Below are 24,798 nucleotides of genomic sequence, written 5' to 3'. Positions count from 1 at the left end.
TGCATTCCATCGCGCCTGGTACAGAACTGAGGCACCCTGCTGCTCCATCCACAAACCCTCGTCCCAGGATGAACCTAGCAGACAGCTTGGATGGGAAGCTGCCATTTCTCTCCCTGGCCCTGGGAAGAGATGAGTCATGAACACGAGTAGAGGACAAGGAGTTGGCTAACCAGGCCTACAGAGCTGGGATCCCCCGGATAATGTTCCCTCCAGAATGAAAGGGAAAAGGCTGCATATCTTACCACGTGCTCAGTAACCGCAGCCTGTGGGATGTGGCCCTTCATTTACTGACCTTTTACTTTATCCCTTTGGTCATTACGTTCACTGCTAATATGTTAATTGCTAAGGATCTACATGTACATAGTAATTTGGTAAAGAATCACCTTCATGAAAAGGAGAACTTTTGTAATAGGTCATGGTGACCATCTTGGGAGCATCTGAGGGGAAAGTTTTCCCCTTTTTGAATTCCTAACACCGATATTCAATTTTTCCATTTTAAAAAGGTGTGTGTGTGTGTGTGTGTGTTCTAATCTGGAGGGTAAGGAGAGATCTTGAGGAGCTGGTAAGTATGAGCAAATGTACTTCAAAGACTAACAACTAAATGCTAAACTCAAATGAGAAGAGAGTCTTCATTTAGGGAAAATCAGAGAAAATACCACAGGGAGGAAGAGATATCAGATTTAACTGTTAGCATGTCATAATATTTTGTCAGGAGTTTTTCCCTCGTTTCTGTTCAACTACTGGCTTTCAGGTAGCATTAATCTTCTAATCAAAAGGGAACAAATCTATTTATAATTGACATAAATGATAGTCCTATTTATAGTTCTCTTTCGTGTTCCATGTTTCTCTGTGGGAGATTTTCCCTGAAACAAAAGCCTACTTTTTGAAGCAACTGTGTTCCAGGGACAGCCTTGATCATTTCTGTTGCCCAAGAGATGTATTTAATTAACCTCTTATCCTTACTCACGGGACGGTGGATTATGGGAAGCACTGACCAATAATACAGCTACTTCTGCCTTCGCCCTTGTAATTCCAGTCCACAGAAAGCATACACGACCCAGAAAGGAATGGCTGTGGAGGAAGATCTCAAGGAAGACGCAGGAATTGAGTACCATCTTGGCTAACCCCCTTGCAAGTTCAGAATGTACCCCGCCCTAGCACTCCCTCAATTCAAACAATGCCTCATTCAAATTATCTCTAGAAGTCTGTAGCTGGCCTTGATTCCCTGAGAATTTTGTGATGACTCCCTGGGTATTATCTCACCTGATACTTACAAAAAATCCTTTTGGGAAGCAGGGCAGGGCTGATTGTACCCATTTTACAAGCGAGAGAACTGCCCAAAGGTACCCAGCTTATAATCAACAAAGCCAAGTCTCCTCAGGGTGTTAAGTCTCCTCACCTCATATTCAGAGCTCCTTCAGATACCTAACAACTCTTTGGTAACAAAATAAATATTTTTCAAATATACCCAGGCACTCATAGTTGGATTTCCATTTAATTCAGAAAAATCTCTGTTTTGAGGATTTCTTGTGCTGAAAGAAAAGAAAACAATGATGCCCATGTTCTTTGCGTCAGATCCTGTCTGGACTGGGAGATACAGAGGATCAGGTGGGAGGGGAACCATGTAACTCCAGGTAGGATTTACATTGAACTTGAACTGGAATTGTCATTGGATTGTCAATGAACTTCAGTTGGAAAGATTGGCCTGGCAACTTCACAAAAGGAAGGATTCTTTCATGAGCTTTCCATCAACTCAAAGTCAAAGTACCTTGTTTATACAGTATTTCTGGCCTCTCTCTGGCAACAGAACCCATCCATACCTCTACCTAGTCAAGGACCCAGGCAGACAGAAGGTACATGAAGGTGACAAATTCCACCTTACTTCTAAACATCAGTGGAAAACCTCACAAGATAATAGATAGGGAGAGGAAAATGAAAATCCCTGGTCTTCATTTGTAGACATGTATTGAGATCTGCCATGTCCCAGAGGAATAGAAAAAAAGAATGCCATATTTATATATTATTATCTATTTGATTGCTGTCAGATTGCTTTGATGACAATTCCTACACATGGGTAAGGGTTGCATTCTTAACCAGGTTGAAGGCAACCTTAAGACAGGTTTGATGTCACACTTTGAGAATGTGGTAGGTGCCCATTAATATTAGCTGTCTCCACTGGCTTTCTTATTTCAGTTTTCTCTTGATTTCTAGCACTATTTCTAGCTCTTGATTTCTAGCACTATCCCGGGTGCACAGTTGTCCATAAGACATTGCTGAATTAAAGTACATTTAAGAAGAGTGGCTTTCTCCTTTTTAGTCCATAGTTTACAACTGGTTATTTCGATCAAAATCTAATAAGTTGGATCCATTTCTGAAGTCACTGAGTCTTGGTTCCATAACCTTGTAACTTGTTGACAGCTCTTCCGCCAGGGCAAGCAGGAATGAGAGCTCCTTTCTGGGCATGCGGTAACTTTAGAAATAGACATTTCTGAAAGCAGTGTGCAGAGCTCCTTCTGTTTCATTTTTTTCTGGGGTACTTGTGCTCTACCTGGTGCTGGCTCAATTCAATATTTCAGCTGGGCCCCCCAGGAATGGATTGACTCCTGTAATTCTGACTAAAGGGTTTGCTGATGCTTCTTGTGAGATGTGCGATAATGATTTAATCTGAAGATCACAGCCAGCTTCCAACCAAAAGGATCGTGTTCTGTTTACCTAAATTCCCTCAGTAGTTTCCTTTAGATCCAGCATTTCTCACTCCCTACTTGAAAATGCCTGAAAGTCCACGGGCGCCTTCTGACTCAGCCATGTCTGCATTTCAGATGAGTTACTGCCTTCTTATGGGTACACACAACTAATCTAGGCCTGAAGGCCAAAGGAAAATGGATAACTTAATTAATTTCATACAAACAGACTGTACCGTCTGTGTGCAAGGGAGTGTGTGGGACCTTACAGCCCTCACCTTTAAGGAGCTTCTAGTCAGCCAGATGGTATAAAGCAAGAACGCTGAATAAAAGAACACAATATAGGTTAGATGGTAAGTGTGGTTAGAGGAATATTATTGCTACTCAGAGGAGAGACAGTTAACATCTGGTAGAAGATTTTACAGAGGAGGTGACATTTGAGAGAAGAACAGAAGGAAAGGCCCTGGAAAATAAAGCATGTAGTAGTAAGACATCTAGGTCAGATATTAGAATATGTAGGGGGCATATGAAAACTCGGATGCCTATCGGAGCCAAGCAAGTCATATAAAGGAGTAAAGTGGACCAGAGTAAGGTAATAGGGAGTGGTGAGGATTTCGGGAAAGCATGTGCCAATCTGGTGAGCACTGCTGTAGGGAAACGTTAGTTAGACGTTAGAAACAAAACATTACAAACAAAAATACAATTGGAAAGTTAGATAGAGGCCTTGTATAAAATGCTTTACTGTCAAATTGGGGAGTTTGGATTCAATTTACTTAGCCACGGATGGTCACTGGAAATTGTTTAGAAGAGGGATAAAGTGATTAGGACTGTGCTTTAGGAAGATTAATCTCATGGGTGGGATGGCTGGTGTCAAGCAATATTGGACACAGGGCCATCATTGAGGAAGCTGTTGCAATAGTTTTGGTGAGTGATGAGGACCTAAATAATGATGGGAATGGAAGGAGGGACACATGTGTAATCTTCCAGCGAATTGGTAACAGCTGTTCTGGATCTTGGTGCAAAACAAACTACAATGCTACAACTCGCTTTGTCTGAAGAGTTGGGTTTGATGGTCTCCACTGTCCTAAACACTCAGAGTGATTGCATAACTTGTCCATTGCTCTGGCTGGGAACCTGGCCTTTCCTGCTTTACAAGGTCACTGACCAAAAACTTCACTTGCTCTTGAAGAAATATCTCTTTGATAATCTCTAAATTATTGAATTCAGTTCAGTTTTTTAGATTTGGGCTTTTCCTTTACCAGGAGGACTTGGTTGCCTTTTAAATTCTACCTGAACTGTACTCTTGCTATGTTTGAGGAGAGCCGTGGAGTTCCTTAAAGATAAGATTTGTGTCTTTCTCGTGTGCATTGGCAGTGGCTGGCCTAGTGCCTGGGTGATAGTACAAAGGCAATAAATGAGTGTCGAACTGAATAAGAGAGGAGGGTGTATGATTAATATCCAAAGAGATCTTGCATATCTGGGACATGAGTGGCATAGATCAATGTATGCTGAGGCCATATGGGTACATAAATGAATAAAGAAAGCCTGTAAGTCACTGTGGTGAGCTGGAGGGGCACATAAAAGGCTTTAGCCAATAGCTGCTATTCAGGAATGCCAGCTAGCAATGTTAGATCACCCAATTTTTCAAGAGAAGCTGTTAATCTTTGTCTTGATTTAAAAACCTCTTGATTTTTAAAACTTCAAAATTAAAAAAACTCTTTGAGTGGGTCAAACAAAACATGTTTGCTGGCTAGCTTCAGGTGGGGTGGGGGTAGGGCCTGGCACCATTTTGTGACATCTGCTCTAGAGTATTAACTCCATGAGGGTAGGGGCTGTGCTTTACTCATTCCTTTCATCATTAGTGCCCTGCTCACCAGAAGGGACTCAATGCATGGTGTGGACTGGAATAAAATGGAGGAGAATTATTCCTGTCTGAGTCAAGCTTGGGGTTGTCTGATTGATATTTAATGGGTCCTTAATTGCTATTATGAAACCTCTTTAAAGGCGTGGCTACATCCTCCCTTGGGTATTGCTTAGCACAGAGCACATGACTAGCCGATGATGTTACAATTAAATTGGTTAGTTGGTGCTATAATTTTACTTCCGTATATTTTACTAAAGCACTGAACAAAAGTAATGAAAGAAAAATGCTAATAAAGAAAAGAAACATACATTAAGCTCCACATCCAGTTAGATTTCTTAAAGGATTTTAGAGATTTCCATGGAACAACAATAAATGTTAGTTCTGGAAAGGTCTTAGAAATTATCTTGTCAACATTCTGTCAATGGGTAGAGTGCCAAAGAGTCAGGGGTATTGTATTAAAATGCAGTGGATTAAGTCTAAACAAATTCAATATATATTGTGAGCTAAGTCCAATACTACCTTATCTTTGAGTTGAATACAATTAAGAGGTGGCAAGTACTTAAAGTTTAAGAAAAATGTATGTGAAAAAAATATGAAAACTCTATCTGTGGCTTATTCCCCTCCCCCGCCCCTGGAAAATTGTGAAAACAGACCCCAATAATCCCATTTTGGAAGTGGAACATCTTAGTTCATCTTAATGTCATTGTTCCAATGGAAACAGGTTTGGAGACCCATGAGACTAATCACCCAGTTTACCAAGTTATTTAGTAGAAGAGCTCTGAGTAAATCTGAGATTCCCTAACTCCCCAGTTCAAATCCCCCCTTTTTTTCTAGTGTCATTCAAAGAAGAGAAGTTACAAACTGGCCTTCTCTCACTTCTACCTACCCTGCTATAGGATAATGTCTTTCTGAGGAAGCCATGTCTTTCAAATGACCAGACCTTCTTTAATGGGTTCAGCCTGGGGAAATCACCCAGTTCTAGAATGGGCTCTAGTGAAGGCTATCAACTGGGGAACCAGATGTCTCTGAAAAGCAGATTTAAAGTTTACCCTTTACGTTCCAGTAGGTGACAGAAACCCACTTTTTCTTAGTTTAAAACCATTTCTCTTAAATCCCAATAGGAGTCCTAATGGAACTAATCAACTCAGAGTTATAAGAAATAATACTAGAACCTGGCTGAGGATGACAAAGGAAGCAATTTGATATGAGTAAAATGCGCATTTCTCCACTCAATGCAATTAGAAATAATTTTTTTAAGGACTCTTGCTTGGCTGTTCTTGAAAAATGTAACTATTGAAAAAGAAACTGGCAAGATCTTAAGGCCTGGATCTCAGTTCCTGGCCCCAGTGATGGGTTTGGAAACTGCAGCCACAGCAATTAGGAGTTCCAATTTCCAGTTCACAGAAGGTCAGGCCATGGGGTTATGCTTGGAGCAGTTCTATACTTCCTCTGAGGAAAAACTCCACCAACTTGAGAGAATCAGGATTTGATACTGTCGAATCAGCATATATATTGTTAATGACCACAAGCAGGTTTGGCCCCAACACCATTTTTCAAATCTTTAGTGAAAAGTTCAGCTCTGACTGTTTTGCGTTCTCTCTGTTAACAGATGAGAGACACCGATCAGCAGGTACCTGCTATCTCCTGCGATTCCCTAGACCAGGGCTCCTCAAACCCTCATGTGCATGCAAATCTCCTGGGTATCTGTTAAAATGCAGGTTTTGTTTTAATTAGTTGAGAGTAGGGCCCCTGATTCTGCATTTCTAACAAGCTCTCAGCTGGCTTTGAGTAGCAGGGCTCTAGATCCATCTACACTAACCTGGATTTTTACTATGTGACATTGATGGGTGTCCCTTGTAACGTTTGTTAATCAAATCCAATTTTCCCATTATTAATAAGAGATTATTTCTTGCCACAAAACACTTTCCTGGCCTTCAGTAAAATCTGGCTTCTTCTAAGAGAGAGACTTCTCTGTTCTTTTTTTTTTTTTTGTGGTACGCGGGCCTCTCACTGTTGTGGCCTCTCCCGTTGTGGAGCACAGGCTCCAGACGTGCAGGCTCAGCGGCCATGGCTCACAGGCCCAGCCGCTCCGCGGCATGTGGGATCTTCCCGGACCGGGGCACAAACCCGCATCCCCTGCATCGGCAGGTGGACTCTCAACCACTGCGCCACCAGGGAAGCCCCTCTCTGTTCTTTATTATTGCTAATTTTTTTATGGGGGAGCATTGAAATCATTTTTATTGATTGAAACCAATTACCCACTGAATGACCTTGAAGCTAAATGATCAGTGTCTACTTCAGAACCAGCCAGAAGTAAGTCCTTCAGTGTCTATAACTTACATATGATGGTGTTTTTGTGCAATGTTACTGAATCTTCGTCTGATTTCTCTGGTAAGGGAGCTCTCCATAATTGCATGCAAAGCACTTAGTAATCTCCAGAAATGCCAGCCAGATTTGTGGCATTAATACCTTTTACAAGTCTTACGATTCTTATGTCTCAGGGCCCACAGGCTGTCTATCTTAAAGTAAACCTGAAACAGTGCCTACCGTAGGTGTATGTCATTGATCTTCTCAGAATCTATCCCCGAATATCTGTTCCATAGTGAGAGGCAAGGATCAGAGAAGAGGGAATCTTTGGAGAGCCAAAAACATCTCCTCTATACCAAATTGAGTGGAATTATAAGGTGAATGCAATTAGCTGGCAGTGGCGTCTATGCCGAAAACATAATCATCCCTTTAATAAGGAACATTTGCTGTGCTTGACAAACTCAGAGTGAAATGGTTGGATCCATAGGAAGGAACATGCTGAAAATGGTTTCAATATGATCCTGCTTTTTCACTCAATAGCCATTGATTGAGGGTGTCCAGCCAAAAACAATGAGAAAATGAGCCAACAATAGTCTTACCCTTTGACCAAATTTGATATAGTTGCAGCTGAAATTTGTTACATGTTTCAGGAATAACAAAGCATCCATATGGAACAAATATTTGGCAGTATGGCAGCTGATGAAACCAGGAAAAATTAGACAAATTATCAATCGCTCGCTCCCAAATTACCCCAAAAAGAAATTAGATCCATTTTCAGTAGCTTTGCTTTCAAATTTCTTCATTCCATGAGTCACCACTACCTTCTGCCAAACTAAATATGTCTATGAACGGCTGGAAACTTTAATGGAAAGAAACATAAAACTCAAAATACGTAGGAAAATTTAAGCTTCTTCATGGAAGGCCTTCATGGAAGACTAGTCAGTCAGGAATGTTTAGAGACAGAAATAATGCATCGACAATATCTTTTGTTTTGGGTAGCTTCTTGAGTTAACAAGCAATACAAAACGCATCAAGCGGTCAACCAGCTGACATGACTTTAAATTAAAATGGCCTCTAAAAGGAATTAGTCCTTTCCTTCTTTGTTTTAAATCTCCAAACCATCAAACTACTAGAGTCTATGAAGATCTACAGTCCTGCCGTCAGGTTGGTCAGATTTGGGATAAAGAGACTTGATGAAATTATCGAATGGGTGATAAAAATTGGAATGGAAAAAAAGTTCTTATGAACGGTTAAGGGCTTAAATTTTCAAAGACTGTTCCGATGCATGACACCAGAAGAATATGACATAGCTGTTCACTTTGAGTTTATGGACTGTGGTTGCTATGCTACCTTCCTATGAGTTTATCAAGGTTAAGTTTAAAATGTCCTGCTATGCAAAGAGCCCTAGACAGAGGGTGAGGTGACTGAATTACGGTCCTGGCTTTCCCACCAGCATGCTTTGTGACCTCATGCACATCATGTTTTTCTCTGGACTACGCTTCCCTCATCTGGGAAGGGAGAACACTGGACCATATTGCTCTATATGGTTCTTTCTAGCTCTCCAATTCTTCAATTTTACTTTGGCAAATAGAAACTACCTGTGTTCTCTGAGGGCTGGTGCTCTGGTTGTTATACCTACCTTGGGGCTTATTTACCAGGGATGTACCATTTGTTATGTACCTTCCTTTGCCTACCACTTTTCCTTTTAGTGTGAGTGCCTCAGATGAAATAAGAGAGGAATTGAGTGGAGGTTCTGTTCTCAAAACCATTTTCATAGGTGGAATCTATTGTGTGGGCTCGTGTAATAGCTCTTGAAGACTCCCTGTTGACTAGAATTAGCTTATTGTTGATCTAGGATAAGTTTTCACTGGGGCCACAGTGAAGGAGTCCCAAGGGATGACACCTCAAATAGACATTTTTCTTCTATACCTTCAATCTCAGATCCACAACGGTGGCAGTAGCAAATGGATAGTCATGGGGTATATCCTGGGGACCAGTAGAAGGAAATAGCTTTTGGAATGCCTTTTTTAACATCAAGTCAAGAAGTTTTATTAAGTGCCCAACACTGGATGCTGTGGAGGACAGAAAACAACTTTTAAAACTTAGTCTCTGTTTTTCTGAAAGAGCTCAAAAGAGAGAGGATGAAAATTCATGGTGGCAGTAACTGGTATTTGATTGTGGTTTCTATGTCAAATGTATCTCTGGGAGCCGTTGGATGTGAAGCCTGTGGGATAGAAGAACCACATGGTCATGGGTGCATATGGTGATGAAACTCACAATTTTGATTTCATTAAGGCCATGCTCAAACAAAAAAATTCAATTCCCCTAAGTCAGGCTGTGATTAAGGAAGCAGTTTAGATGGGCAACCTGAGAGTACAAAGAGACTTTTCTGATTAGTGAGTACATTCCCTCTGCTGAACACTGCTTTTTTGAGGGTAAGCAAAAATCACCAATAGCTGACTTGGGAGAATGGAAATCTTTTGCTTATGTGTGATAACCTCAGTGACTATCTCACCACTGTGTGGAAACTAACTCTTTAAGCAAGCTCATTGTGGTAAAGTGATAGGTCCCATCTATTTTCTGCTTCCTCCAATGAGGACATAAACAGTAATACTGAGTAAGCATTCTGAAGATCCATTAATAGACTCTTGGGTGGTCTAAATGCAAAGTGATAGGTGAATAGAAGATACCAGCATTCTTTTATTTTTAGTTAATAAGGTTCAGAAGATACACTGCCAAAGTAGCTTTTCTAGATTAAAATTATTGCAGAACCATTGAACTAATGGTTCAATGTCACTAAAAGTTGAAGTCAAACCACTGAACTAACTTGTGGATGGTGATTAGAGGGGCAAGGCAGGGTGAGTATTCAATTCAGTCCACTAATAGCCACATTTGGTTGCCCTTTCAGTTTCCAAGCCCCTCTATAGTTGAGCCTTAACAAACCCTTGAGGTATAATACTTGTATTCCTATTTTACAGATGAGGAATGTAAGACCCAAGGAAATTAAGTGGCTTCTCCAAGGTCATAGAGCTGTTGAGGGAGCTGGGCGAGGCCCAAATGTGGAACCTCCGATTTCCAAGCTAATAACTTCATTGATCTTCTCTTTCTACTTTCTGGTGGGACTGTTTATAGACAATAAAATGACTGTGATGATACTCAGATAGGAAAGACACAAGAAGGGAAAAGAAAAACTGTGGCCCTTTCCTCTGAACCAGGCTTTTTCACTCTGAATTGAGAGCTTATTTATTATATGACCAAGAAGGGAACAGCCGCAAATACTGAGGTCAGAGAGAACCAGCTTTTTTTTGTTTTTGTTTTTCATTTGTTCCAGGTGGTCACAATCAAACTTCTAAGCACACAGCTTTGCTCTACGTCATGTCTGCCTTCCCTTACTGCTGTTACTAAAATAAATGAGTTCCACAGCTATCAGATGAAAGGGAGGGCCCACAAACACCTTTTTTGATGGCCTAGAGGAAGAGCTTTTTATTTTCATAGAGAAGGCTTCAAAACCCTAGTAACTCTTCTCATTGCTTTACTCTGGGCAATGGACCATAGACCCCATTAACCAGTGACTGATAATTAGTTTGTGTGTCACCTTCACTCATGGCTTTCCCATCTCTCTAGCTGCTTTTCCTCTGGAGTCCAGTAGTTCTCAATGAAGCGTGATTTTGCACCCCACTCCCCAGGAGAATTTGGCAATGTCTGGAGATGTTTTTGATTGTCACACTGGGAGGAGGGGACTACTGGCCTCTAGAAGGTAGAAGCCAAATATTTTACAATACACAGGACAGTCCTTCTCCCCCACCAAAAAATTATCTGGCCTAAAATGTCAATAGTGCTGAGGTTGAGAAGTCCCAATGCCAATGGCACTGCTGGGGGACATGAGGGGTGAATAGAAGAATAAAGTAGAATTTTAAAACATGCCACTTGGTCTCACAAAAGGACTGGTGCTGGGGGCAGGGAGGAAGGAGGAATGAGGAGGCTGAAATGTACAGTGTCCCCAAATCAGCTGAACCCAGAATTCTCACCCTTGGTGTTCCTTTCCCCAGTTTCACAGATAATCAGGAGCTGATTGCATGTGGGTTGGCTCAGTACAGACTTCCTTCATCACTCGCCTCTGACGAAAGACCCATTTCATCAAGGTAAATGGCACAGAGGTAGGACCATCTTCCCAGAAATACTCACAGAATTGACTCCATGACTAACAGATTCTCAAAGTTTAAAAGCGCCTTCCAACAGCCTCTCTACTACCTCAAAAAGACCACAGGTGAAAGAGGAAAATCTGAGGAGATTCACAGAGTATTTGCTTGGACATCTGCAAAAAAATCAGGTGTAAATTTCTTTTGGCTTAGGGCTGTCAGAGAAATCTCCAGTAAAAAAGCTGATCCAACGACTTGTCAGGCTGTTTCAGATTTTCCAGGAGCACAGCTTTGCTAAGTCATTCCAAAGCAGTTCTACCCAAGTTGACATTGGAGAGAATGACCAAAGAGTCAGAATAATATAACATACAATAATAGTCTAAATCATGACCTGAAGTGGACTTGCAATGCCCAAAGCATATGGAAAGGCCTAGCGCATTGTATGGGAAGCGGGCAGGGAATCCCCTTAGTTTGTACAAATTTCTACAGCAGGGGAACAACGGTGTCAGCTTCAGTCTCAGGTGAATTTATCGGAATGAGAGCACCACCAAGATCTACGTTCATTTGGATGAGCATGACTGGAGGCCTCCCCTGATCATTTAAATTTACCAGGTAACTTAGACATAGGCATGGTCCATTGAAGCTCAAGGTGGAGCACCACATGGAATCAGGAAACAGAATCAAGAGTATCTCCTACTTCTGCCACTAATTAGAAGCATGGCCTTGGACATGTCCCTTCTCTCTCAGTTTCGCTCTTGATGTTTGACTAGGTTATTTTTCCAGGGCTTCCAAGCTTACAACAATCTTCAATTTTACTTCCTTTAAACAATTAGGTAGTTTTATTAGAGAGATGTATACTTAATCAAGAATCAGCTTCTTGGGTGTCTTCCCAGGGGCTTCAGCTTGCCCATTTTTGTTGTTGTTGTTGTTATTGTTGCTGTTTGGGGGGGGCATGGAAACCCTTATCCCCACAGAACGCCTGAGCATTTAATGCAAAAGGTTTCCATTTAAAAGACCGTGTGGTCTCTGCTGGTTGCACAACTTCTCTTTGTGTCCATGCTGTTGCTGATCAAATATTGCAAAGCCATTAATTACCTTAGGACAAATGCAGAGGGCCACGTGCAAAAGTTCTGGCCAATTGCATAGAGCAACATGCCAGATGTAAAGTAAGCGAACGGTTTTTCTTGGTATTTAAGGTTCAGTGAAAAAGTAAGAGGGGCAGCTATGCCAAGAATGAAGAGCCAGAGCTTGCCAAGTGCTTCTTTAAGTGGCTTTAGCCAATGTGAGACTAAACAATGCATTAAATAGGCATACGACTTGCTGCAGTTAAGGAATCGCATGTCAAATAACAGCTCTTTGCTATGTTTTAAACATGATCTCGCATATAGATAAAGACAAGTGAAATGCTCTGTTGTCATCTCCTTAGTCTAACAGCTAATAAGGCCTGGGGATTTGAACTTTCCAGGCAACCAAAAGTAATTCTTTGTGATGTAAGAGCTTTTGCTGATGTTTCATGGAGAGGTGTAGGATGGAGCTCTGCCAGGGCAACAGCTCAGTGCAGAAACAATTTTTTTGCTACTCTGGTTGTCAAAGACTCTGGCTGCATAAAAGAGGAAAGGCTTTGTAGCCCATTATTGAGAACAATGAGAAATCTCCTTGGGAGAGATCTCGTGCCTGTTTGCAGTGTGTCTAATTCTTTGGTATGGGCTGTGAAATCAGAAGAAAGTCTGCTAGAGGGATGAGGTCGGCTCTTTACAGAGGTCCTGAGGAATGCTGGCATGGTGCGTGATGTCTGGACTAGGTATATGGAGGCCCAGAGGGTTTGGAGAACACCAACACTATCTTTTGGATCCAAAATGGAGATATGCCCCTGCCAACCACTGAAGATCTGAGAACTTCTGATACCATTGGTCTTCAAGCAACTGGTTGAGGGGCACCTGCACAGATGGGAGCCTCCCATCCAAACCCCTGGCTGCTCCCACAGCTCCTTTCATGGCCAAGTTGGGGAAGACTCTTCCTGCCTGGCTCACTCTCAGGCTTCTGGTGCCTTGTGACCACCTCTCCTTTACCACCTCTCTTATAGCACCCAGAGAACGATCCTTGGTCCAATAAACAGCCTTTCTTCAGTAGGTCTTTGAGAAAAACCAGCAGAACTCATAGATGCTAGAATTAAAGCACTTGAGGTTTACTGGCAGAGAAAGAAGAAAACTTGATGTTGGCCAGAGGAGAGGGTCCCACAGACCACAGGCATAACCTCCTCCTCACAGGTGAGCTGCAGTGTTCTGTCTGAGGGCAGCCCAGTCTGTGAAGGGTCTTGAACAGCAGCAGCCTCTACTCCAAGAAGCTTTTCTTGTGCACCCTGAGGAAATTCTATTAGTATTTTCTAAGTTTTTCTAGAAGGTAAAATGTAGCGTCATTACATGGATGTCTCCCTCAAGCCTCCTTTCAAAGAAGTGTTCAGAATTCACCCTGAACTGAGGGGTTCTTGCTCTTGATCTCTTAGAGAAGCCTGGGATTTTGGGAAGCATCTCCCTGTGCTATAACACTTTGGACCTTTAAACAATGTGAATGGCCAGATGAACATGCATCTTGGAGACAAGAGACCTTGACTTTGGTTCTGGATCCATCCAGTGAGGTGAGTCACAAAATCTCAGTGTCTCACATTTCTCATTTGTCCGATTAAGCAATAATTCTTGCCGTCTAAGACTGGAGTAAAGACAAAGGGAGAGAGCTGATACAGCTGGATTTTGAAAAAGTGAATATACTAGTCAAACATAAGGCATCCTTTGTGTTACTGAAACTACTATGTAACTGCTACTACTAGCAACAGGTTTTATCAGCTGCCCCTGTAGAGGGAAATGAGTGTATAATGAATTGGGCTGCCCAGATACCTCTACCTTTGCAATAGACTCTGCAAATGATCCCAGAAGAGAGTAAATAAATATAATTGCTAATGTGTTTATGATGGTTACTATGTGCCAGGCAGAATTCTAATTTAATATGTTCTAATATATTAACCAGTTTTATGAGGTAGGCCCCGTTTTATAGATGAGCAAATTGAGGAAAAAAGAGGTTAAGTTACTTGCTCAGTGCCACCCACCAAGTAAGTTTCAGAGCTGGGATTCAAACCCTGGATTCTTTGCAACAGAGACCATGCTTGGTCTTGAATCCTTCCCTCTCCTGCTTCTTGTAATTATCCATCAGAGAGAACATGGTCTCAAAGAGCATTACAATGTCAGGAAAATGCAAATTATTTTCTGAATTTGCACAGAAATCATCACTTTCGTAGCAGTCCCTTGGTTGCCCAGACTGGTCCCCTTGGGCATTTTTAAATAGTAGCAAAGCACTTAGGGTCAATAAAAAAACTCATTGTTTTTCTTTAAGAATATCTGTGGCCTATTAGCTTAGTGGTGCTAATGAGGCCAGGGCCAAGGTCAAATCCCACATGTTCCAGTTAGTTTCAAAGCGAAAAGCTTGACCAGCTGTCATACAAGTGCACGGCTGGCTGTCTAAGGGGTGCCAAGCCAAGGAATGCACATGGTGCAGCTCAAATCCAGCCCCACTGACAGCAATGCTAATGGTGGGTGAGTGTGTCTTTGGGTGTCCCCAGTGGTGCACTCTCCTTTAATGGAAAGGCAGTCTCAATAGGCTTGGAAAAGGCTTCTCCTCAAGGTTTAGAAGCCTATAGATTCTAATCTGCCCCCTCTAATTTAATAAAGGGCAGCTAAAAAATGACCTACTTACCATCCTCACGTCCAGGAGAGTGAGAAAATGTAAAGATGAAAACTGTCAGCTCGTCTTTCCTAGTAAGGAAAAATGGCAATCTGTTTTCATGAGGTGTGTGCTCCTTTGGCCAGATGACTTGCGTGTATTTGGTCATGTCTGAGCTTCTATTTCATCCCTGAGGGGTTGGAACCCAGCTTACAACAAAATAAAACAAAGAAGCTGGCTCCTCTTTCTTTAAGTAGGTGGGATCTCCTATCTTTGGGGAGGAAAAGAAACTATGTGGAGAAGATAAAGGAGTCTAAATGTTCTTCGGTCGCTGTTTAAATCCAAGGTTCTCCTTTCTTGAATAGCACCAAATCCTTGTTAATTACAACCTAGACTATGAGTCTGTTAAAGTTAGAAGAGGTCATTTACTTTAACAAAATCCCCTTGTTTTATAGACAAGGACATTTTGGCTCAGGAAGTTTAAATGCCTGCCAAAGTCATACAGCTAATGAATGACAGGTCTGGGAGTAGTTTTCTGAGCACTATATTTCAAATGAAAGAAGCTTGAGTTAATAATAATAACTTCGATCTAGGAAGGTTGTTGCAATCAATAACAATGAAATTCATTGCAAAGTTTTACTTAAACTCTTCATAAAACAGTATGTTCTAACACATGAAGAATGCCATTCATTTACTCAGACCTGTTCTTAATAACTATGCATTAGAGGTATGTTTTACAAAAGCTATAAATCTGGAATAGCCAAAAGGGCATCCAACTTTCCTTTCTAATTGATTTACTTCTCCTTTTTCCCAGACCGCCGAGGTAAAGCATATACAGTTTATTTAAGGGACTGTTTATAGACTCTTAAAACTAAAAAGGACCCCAGAAACTCACTTTCTTTTGGTTGCTCTTAATTGAAACCATCCAAGGTGGTTGGTTGTCCGTCATTTTTTAAAGTATCTTCAAGGAGAGAAATTCCACAAGCCTCTAAAGCGCATGTTAAAATGGTTAATCACCGTGACTGTCAAAAATTATATCTATGGCAAGCTTAGCTTCTCCTATTTCACTTGAAGCTCTTTTCCTCTTGCTTTGTTCCATGCACAGCGAGGTTATAACAAGCTGCTCTCTATGACGGTTCCATCAATCTGGTAAGATAATAGCTAGCTCTTTCCCAGTGTGCCAGCTCCATTATGCCACCATTTTTCTCCCAAGACTATGAAAGTATGAAACTGGTTGATATGCTCTCTTGCTATGATACATAGGGAAGAATCAGTAGTTAGCTCTTCTTTGCAAATTTCATTGCATAAAATGTCTGGGGAAGCTGCATTTATTATAGAGGAACTATTTCACTTATGCTGGGAAGATGTTCACAAAACAAATAATCCGGAAGGTGGCTTCCGCTGTGCTCTAGTGGAACTTGGGCTTGTAGAGAAATAGGAACTCATTTACAACACTGGGTCAATCTATGCAAATTAAGCATTACAAAAAAAATATTATTCAGAACAGTTCTGTCTCTAATAGGGTTAAAAACTCTCCTTGTTAAATGTTCCAGCCCAATAAAAAAGATAGATATGGAGGCAATTTTCTTTTAGATGTTTGTGTTTCAAACTAAGATCAGAAACCCCCTTCCACTATGAAAAAAATCCATACATTCAAAATGGATTTGAAGTGTCTTAAAACGAAACACACAGCCGCAATAAAACTTTGAAAACAAGGGTAAAAAATATAATAAGAGTCGATTGGCAGAGGACAGAGGTAGGGAAGACTGCTTTCCTCTAAAAAGTATTTCAAAGGCTGTAAATGCTTAGAGCTGACTTCTCCACACACAGTAAATCTCAGGGGACAAAAAGGAAACTCAATAAAATTTGTTGACAACAGTTAATGCCTGTAAGAATAATTGGCTCAGACACAAAACAGACCATCAGCGTAGCTTGGGGAGGACCAAAATGCCGCCTCTAAGTCATTGTTAGTATACACTGTATTCAGTTGAGAAAAGATAAAGTTTTATCAGATAGGTGGGTAAATATGAGGTGAGAATTGTCCAAAGTGCCTGACGAACCTCATTCTTGATGATTCTGAAGACTAAGGTCCCAAACAAGTCATGCCATCCCATTCAGCTGGATTCCGTTCAGTTCAGTCCTGCCAGTCCAGCAATCAAATTAGAGCTGCAGCTATATCAGCCAGGCATTGAGCTCGATACTGGGATTCAATGGTAAATAAATATGGCCTTTGGTATCAAGGAGCCCATTGAGAGGGCAGATCCGGGTTAGGTGATTTCAAAAACTGGGAAAAAGTATTCAGGAAAAGCAGAAAGGACTATAATCTATTCTTCCATGATGAGTTTTCTCTATGACGCTTGCTAATATTGATACTTATTTTTTTTAATCTCCCAACTAGACTGTGAGTTCCTTGAAGGCAAAGTTAATCTCTCATTCATTTCTAGGTATCTCATTCATGCTTGTACTGTGTCTTACACATAGCAGATGCTCCAGCAATGTTTTGAATTAAAGAATTTAAAGGGGTTAACTTCTCTTGGGCAAAAAGGCTAGTCCGGTTGACTAGAAAGTTAATAAGAATACTTTGGTGCATGAGGGTTTATGTCAGACAAATAATTTACATTAAGTCATGGAGTTCTATAAGGCAGAACTTATGAAACCTAGACTCTCAATAATAATAAAACACAATTTATAAAACCACTTTCTATCCAAAGTCATACTCTAAACATTAAGAGTTGCCGTGTAGAACCTTCCCCTTTCAAGTTACTAAAATGGAATTAAAACACATTTGCTAAACTTTGATCCTTGGAGTAACAGAACGCCTTTCAGTGCATTGAAATCAGTTTCCATCACAGTTGTCCAATACTCTTAACTATCTGTGTGAACATATATAAGTATCATATGGTTACTTGGGACCAAGTTATTTCTTTCCATTCTCATTTTCAATCATTTAATGCAAGCATCACAGTCATAAAAGATCCAGTTTCCATGCACTGTGCATGGAAATCCTGGAGCATGTCACACTGAACATCACAATTCAACCTGGCACATAACACAAGACACTTGGGGGCTTGGCAATCACTTAGTGAACTGGGTAAAAGGAAATGGCACAAATGGATTATCAAGACAAAAAAATCCTCTTGGGCATAATAAGTGAGAAACACTTATCCATCTTTTAAAATGGGGATCAGTAGTAGAAAAGTAAAGAATAATGACAGCCCATCGTTGGGTGACGTTGATGTGACACATTTGCTTTCCTCAAGATATTCTGAAGGTAAAACAAGCCTGCTATTTGAAAAGCACTCACCCAATGAAGGCTTTCATCTGCATAGCAACAGAGAATGGGATAGAATCACTTTATTGCCAGAAAAATAAATGAATTCACTCAAAGCATTGGCTGGAAACAGAGAGTGGGAATTTGCCCATTCAAAGAGTAGAAAGCACTTCTCACTTTCTGTCACTAGTTGTTGAAAAGCTATTTGTCACCAAATCTACAATGAGTACAGACCATCAACACGCCTATCAGCCTCTTCCTTCCCATGCTCCGTACTCATCCCGGACTGCTACACACAGACCCCTCCTTCCAGTCTCACACACACACACACACACACACACACACACACACACACACCCCTTCCTGGGAAGGAGATGAGAGAGACTTGAAGTTTGTGAGTCATCACAGGAGCTATTCAAAGCCTAGTGGGTAACTGAGGTGAGCTGTCTACACTTAAGAGATATGAACCTCTAAGAATGATTCATGGTCCTGAGGACCTGAGAGTCAGTTTCCTGAAACTCTCTAAACTTCCAAAGAATTACACAGAAGGAGCGTCTGGCTTCCCATCAGTGTCCTGTAGTATACAATGAGACAGATGCCTCTGAGGTAGGTTCTTTAAATGATCTGTTCCCTCAGGTAGCACAGACTCTTGTTGGTGTTTATTATTTATTTGCAAGCGTGGACTTGGCTGTCTACTTTTTATTGACTGTTTAATCACCTGAGACCTACTTATGGGATAAGTGACCTTGCACTTGTCAGAAACCCTTTTCCAGATGGAGACATCACTGGAGAGCCCCAGAGAAGAGCGATGTCAAAGGAAGGCAATAACAGAGACTCAAGGTCAGTTTGAATGGAGGGCGAATTAATTCAACATTTCAGTTTGCATTGAGTGAGAGCCTGTGTATTTGCAAACGTGCCTTTCAGCAAGGTTCACCTTCTGTGTGTTCCTGGTGATTTCATATGGCATGGAGACATCTGGGAAGGGCCCCTCCATTCTTTGCCCAAGTCCACCTTCCTAGTTTCCTCCAAATAACCTAGCGCTTAAAACAGCCCTACACGTTCACATATGTGGCTACGTGCACTCACAGATCTCAAAAACTGAAACCTTAATCCTCCAGGGCCATTTTGTCACACCTTTCCACTGGAAGGAATGGAAGAGTGAGGGTAGAGCAGCATAGTTGCAGGAAAGCTCAGTGGGAAGTCGTTAAAAGACAAACTGCTAAGGAGGAAAATTCCATCTGAAATCTGCAAAACGTGCCACAGCCCCACTGAAACACTAGGCTCGCTTTAAGGTGAGGAATCTCGGAGGCTGAGGACGGCTGCCAGCCGTGGGCAGTCATTCAGTTCTTCACATACTCCCTGCGGTTGCAAATCCACAGAGCAGTGAGAAGGAGGCTACTTACTGAAATAAAAGCCCCTGTCTCCGCACACGAACTGAAGGGCGTCCACCAGCTCAGCCCCACAGAGGGTCTCGGGTCCAGCCGTGGCAGAGCTGGTGAAGGTAAGCAAGAACACGGCCACGTAGAAGAGATGCGAGGAGGACGTGATGTGCATCTTCACCTGCCGAAGAAGCAGAAGGAGGGTCATGCTTCCTCCTGGGTCCTTGCCAGGAGATGGGGGTGAGGCAGGGGCGCCTTTACCCTCAGCTCTCCATTCCTGTCATTCATCAAAACTACCCGCTCCGAAGGGCAACAAGGTGTGTGAGTGACCGCAGGGCAGCGAGGGCTGAGCGGGTCTTGGCATCAAGCAACCTGAGTTTAATCCTCTTGCTACTGTGGAACCTTGGGGAAGTCCTTCCTGAACCCCTTCTCTATGGGTTCCTATTACAATTCAGTGAGATAAAATATCTAGAAACATTTACTATGTGAACGTGAAAGATGCTATTATTGCAGTGGGATCCCACACCGCTCAGAGATCCTGGTAAACCTTTGGAATCATCAAAGGTTAAATTGTGCTCAGTCCAGATCTGGGGCCAAATATGTTTTATTCATTTAAGTTCTCTCAAGATTGGCCATCCACAGATAGCATGTGCATTCATTATCGACCAGAATATTAAATTAACCAGAACATCATTCCCCAGCTACTGATTAAAGAGAATTTACTGCAGCTGAAAAAGAACTTGTGAAAATACTATATATCATCACAGTTTTTTTTTTTTTTTTTTTCACTTGAGAGAGAGACAGAGACAGAGAGAAACACAGGCAGAGAAAGAGAGACTGAGATTTCTTACCTGGGGAAGATCAGCAGTTAATAACTACAAGTAGAAGTATAAAATCAGGAACGGGAAAAATGTGAGGAAATTTAGGAAGGAAATTGGCTTATGCTAAGTAGACCCCACGCCTTCTTTATTCTAAAGCCCCTCGTGTAAGCTTAATATCAGATCAACACACATGTGGACTGTGCCCTCCATGAACAGGGCACTGGGCTCAAAACCTGCAAAAGCCTTTTTTTTTTTTTTAAGTCACAGGAATTCATCTCTTGGAGGGACTTATGTGTCACTGTAACCATCTTATAGCAGGAACCCCTGGTTGGCTTGACTTAGCAAATGATAGACATCCAAATGGCAGCCCCGCCAGAAGCAGGATTCCTGTGGCTCAGGTCTCCATCCTCACTCTCAGCAGTAGAAACAATGCGAAGGTGAGCATTAAGTTTTTCCATATTGCTACTTGTGGCACCAAGATATGGTTTCTTCTAGGAAGCCTCCCAAGGTGAGTAGCTTCACCCCCTCAGATGCATTCGCTCTCAGCAGCATCAGCGGAGTCAGTGACAGGATGTTAAGCGAGGGACCCTATCAAAAGGTCATGTAGTTAAGCTGGAAGCTATCATTATGAAAAGAGGCTTTTCTGAACCTCCCAGTCATGGCAGGTCCATTTAACTCCATCACTTTTGGAGAAACAGACTCAGTCATTTATTTTCCAACCACCTTCCTTGCCCTCCATGGACTCTTAACTTAATGGCTGTCTACATCAGTGGCAAAGTTTGCTCCATCATTGTAATTAAGATTTCCATTTTTGTGGCCAGACTTTCAGCTCAGCAATTGAGAAAAAAAAAACCCTAAACCCCTGACTCTTGTTAACACAATGTAAATATTTAGTTAATGCTTGTAAAACTGTGGAAGATGAAAAGCCTCCTCTATTTGCAAATCCTCATAAATAATGGACATAAAATAGAAGAGGAGGTGAAAGCTTGATGGAACATTTCTTCCATTTTCTCCATAGGACCTGTTCATGGAAACCCTCCACCCCCATGTAGCCAAAGCCACGGAGACGGCTAGAAACAAGTCATCCTATCCTTATCTTTCTTATGTATAAAATAATAATTGGTGGGAGTTTTCCCTTTCAATATTTCCAGTGGAAATCTCAGCCAGTCTAACCCCACTGGACTTCCTTGCCCTTTTCAAAAGAGAAAATTCATAACTGATCTTACTGAACATACCCCACACTCTGGCAATGGGTCAGTTCTAGAATGTATGTTATTTTGCCAATCCTATTTCTCCATCCCTCCTTCTCTGTTGATTTAATAGTGATGCTTAAGGCCAAGCACCTGCAGCTGTAGATGCCTTCAAGTTCTTCAGTTCTCGTGAAATCCAGGGGAAAAGGTACTCAGCTTATAGCCTTAGTGAATTGAGAACTTCATTAGAGGTCAAAATTATATTTTAGTAGTTATTTATTTCATATGACACATTTAAACCCAGCAATACATAAAAATCTCTAGCATTTAAGAATTTAAGATTTATTTTTTACAGATTTTTCCTTTCTTTTTCTTTCTTTTTCTTTTTCTTTTTTTTTTTTTTTTTTTTTGCTGAGTTATGTTCTAAGATAAATACCAGCACTTACAGTTCTAGGACAAGATAGAACCTCTAGTGCATTCGCCTTTAGTTCAGGGAACAGTCCAGTACAGCCACAGAGAACCAGAGAATTTATCACATTATGTTCCCCGGAAAGAAAACAATAAGGAACTGGCTTAGGAGTTAAAAGTTCGAAACAAGTGGCCCCATATGTTCATCATTTCCTGGGCCTTTTATTTTTCCAAACACAAAAGAAATGAAGAGAGAGAAAGGAAAGATCTGAGAGAGAGAAAGGAAGGAAGAAGGAGAAAGAGAAGAGAAAAGAGAAAAAACTTGCAGAGCACTCTTTCCCAAAAATCATTCACAAATCCAAAATTTAAAAGACCTTTCTTTTTATCTTAAATAAATGGAATATCAATTGATTCCAGATGTTTGGGCTACGATAAAAATGCCCAGCAAAATTTGAGGGCAATAGTCATAAGAAAATACTCACTGTAGGTGTAACCATTTTTGTTTGTTCCAGATCTTTTACAGCAGGTCAGGGTGGGTATTATGAGACTGATGTGAATAAACTGAGGACTTAAAAGCATGTGCTGCTTTGTGGGTGGGGTTTGTGAAAGCATCTAGTTACATTTGGACACCCAGGCAGGTATGCTATGAGCCTGGGTAAACTGCCTTTTGTCCATTCCGACAATGAACAAATTGCACGGCTGGGATTCAAGTCAATCTTTTCCTCCAAATCAAGCCACCAATTTCCACTGTGTGCCTATAGTAGCCGCCCTGGACAGTGACCCAAGCTTCAGTCCTCTCCTGTGCCCTCTTCCTTCTGATTCAAACACTTGGAAATATCTTGAGACTCAGAGTACAATCAGCTTGCTCGTTCTGCCTGGCAGACACCTTTACTCATTGAATTACGTTTGAAAGACCACGTAGCTCCCTCAAACCACTTCCTGCTCCAAGTACAGGAAAAAGCAACAACTTACGGCTAGCTCTACTTCTGAACAGTTCAGCATACACAACATGGAAAGTTCATTTGGAGTTTTCCAAACTTGTAGTTAATGCAGAGATAACACTCCACAGCCTCTTTTAAGATCATCTAAGCAGGGAGACAAAGCCCCCAGCTATCAGACCACATAGCATATGTGTATACTGACTTCATTTCTTTTAAAAGCAAGGTAGCCGGCATGCATCTTGGCATCTCAAGTGCAGCAGAATCAGGTGCCTGACAAGGATGTATCCTTAACTCCTAAGCCACTTACTTGACTAAGAAAAGTCCTAGTGGTGGAGTATTTGAAAGCAGCAAATGATTACCGTACTAAGTGGTAGGGACGTTTTATGAATTGAGCCCTCAGGCAATTGCATCGGGGAGCCAGTGACAGCGGCTTAAAAGTGCTTGCAAATTGGAAAAACACAAGTCTTGAGAGATATAATTTTGCTGAGAATGGAAACTTGAACTAGGGCCAGTGATTGGAAACGAGAAGTCAGTGCATTGACAACGCCAGCCAAATTTACCTAAAGAGACTTTACAACACCGAGTATAAAATCAGAGTTTTACAACACAAAACCCCAAGTCCAAACTTCGCCCCTGAGAATCCTCTTCAAAAGAAAAAACTTGGAATAGCAGTTGCTAGAAAGTTTCCGCTTTCCATATACAGTATGCATTTGTTTAAATTATACGAATGTGCAAGGTCAGCAAGAGTTCTTAAGGAGTTCTTTTTCAGAAGAGCAAAGTAAACTTCACTCTAACTTTGACTCTCTGGGCGTAAGTGCAGAGAGTTCCGGGACCTTCGCTCCAAAGATCACATTTAAAGCTTTAATATCATTTAAAATGTAACTCTTTATATGTGGCATGCCTTGTAATAAAAGTCCTGACAAGTTACACACACACAGATACATACACACACAGTCCTACATACACACGAACATGGTCTTAAAAATAAAACATCTGCACCTGCAAAAAAAAATCCAAAAGTTCATATCCATGCTCTATAGCCCTTAACCATAGACAGGATTTAAAGGAATCTTCTATAATGACACCACTCAAGCCCTGCAGAAGTGGAGGATTTAGCATAAGTACCTTGCAATAGTTTTTACTCATACAGATATCTGTGCAAAGGCATTTATCTCCCGGAGCTATTTTTTCAGATCCCACAGAATTGCATATTCAGCAATTTATAAATAACTCCCAGTGCCGAAACAATGAAAATTCTAAAGTGAAGAACATCTCTAAGCAGAAGCAAACAGTACACAGTTTAAAGAAAATTCCCCAATGACTTCAAAGAGTAAGAAATATTTACCTTCAAGAAATCACAAAAGCAGCACTTAAATAATTGGGTTGGAAGACTGCTGATTTTTCCCATTGCTTCTGAAGTGCAAAGTCTGGAAATGAATTGGTTAGCAGGAATAATGAGGCAGAAAGAAATCCAGGGAGATGGGAGATGTTGAGAGCAATGTCACATTTCAATTTTGAGGACTTTATTCCATTGCGCAGGCTCTATCTGCTCTGAATTTAGCAGTGACAGTGAGATTTAGCAAACAGAAGAGGGATTTAGAGAAAATCCTCACATTTATCTACAAAACACAGACACTGTAGACAGGAAACAGCTGGGGGAACGCTTGCCTTCTCTCTCTCTCCCTCTTCTGGCAAAGTTATCGAGTAAGGACTTTTTTGGGCATGGTGACAAATAACATCATACCTTTGCATTTTAAAACTAGAGCACAGAAGCATTTTTTCCCTTAAAAGAATGCGTGTTAGTGACAGGGTGAGCAGACATTAAAATACCAGTGCTGTCCTCTGATTAACTTTCTACTGGGCAGGAAGACACACACATCTGCTAATACACCTTACCAGTATGAAAGGAATACACTTGGAGGATGGGCAAGCAATTTTATATTCCAGAGCCAACGCAAAATTAAAAAAAAAAAAAAAAGAAATGAAAAAAAGACCATCTCAAACATACCCTACAATTTTAACCCTCAAATGACTGGGGTAAACTAGATTGGAAGACAGCGCTGGGATGACCCCTCGTCCTAGTTGC

The 24,798-nt window shown here is 41.3% G+C and overlaps 1 protein-coding gene across 3 annotated transcripts in view; it reads right to left on the bottom strand.

Moving 5' to 3' along the window:
* The window catches only part of IGF1 (insulin like growth factor 1), a 75,798-nt gene extending 51,515 nt beyond the window's left edge, over nt 1–24,283 (bottom strand). For all 3 annotated transcript variants that reach the window (XM_079938123.1, XM_079938124.1, XM_079938122.1), the window contains exons 1-2: nt 24,058–24,283; nt 19,377–19,533 (exon numbers count right to left, since the gene is read on the bottom strand). In XM_079938123.1, coding sequence (XP_079794249.1) covers nt 19,377–19,533; nt 24,058–24,120 — 220 coding nt within the window. In that variant the 5' untranslated portion in view covers nt 24,121–24,283. The remainder of the gene's footprint in view (nt 1–19,376; nt 19,534–24,057) is intronic.
* Between the last annotated feature and the right edge of the window lie 515 nt (nt 24,284–24,798).

The sequence above is a fragment of the Stenella coeruleoalba genome (genome assembly GCF_951394435.1).
Source record: "Stenella coeruleoalba genome assembly, chromosome: 11".
NCBI classification, from domain to species: domain Eukaryota; kingdom Metazoa; phylum Chordata; class Mammalia; order Artiodactyla; family Delphinidae; genus Stenella; species Stenella coeruleoalba.
This window is presented reverse-complemented; position numbering and strand designations above follow the sequence as displayed.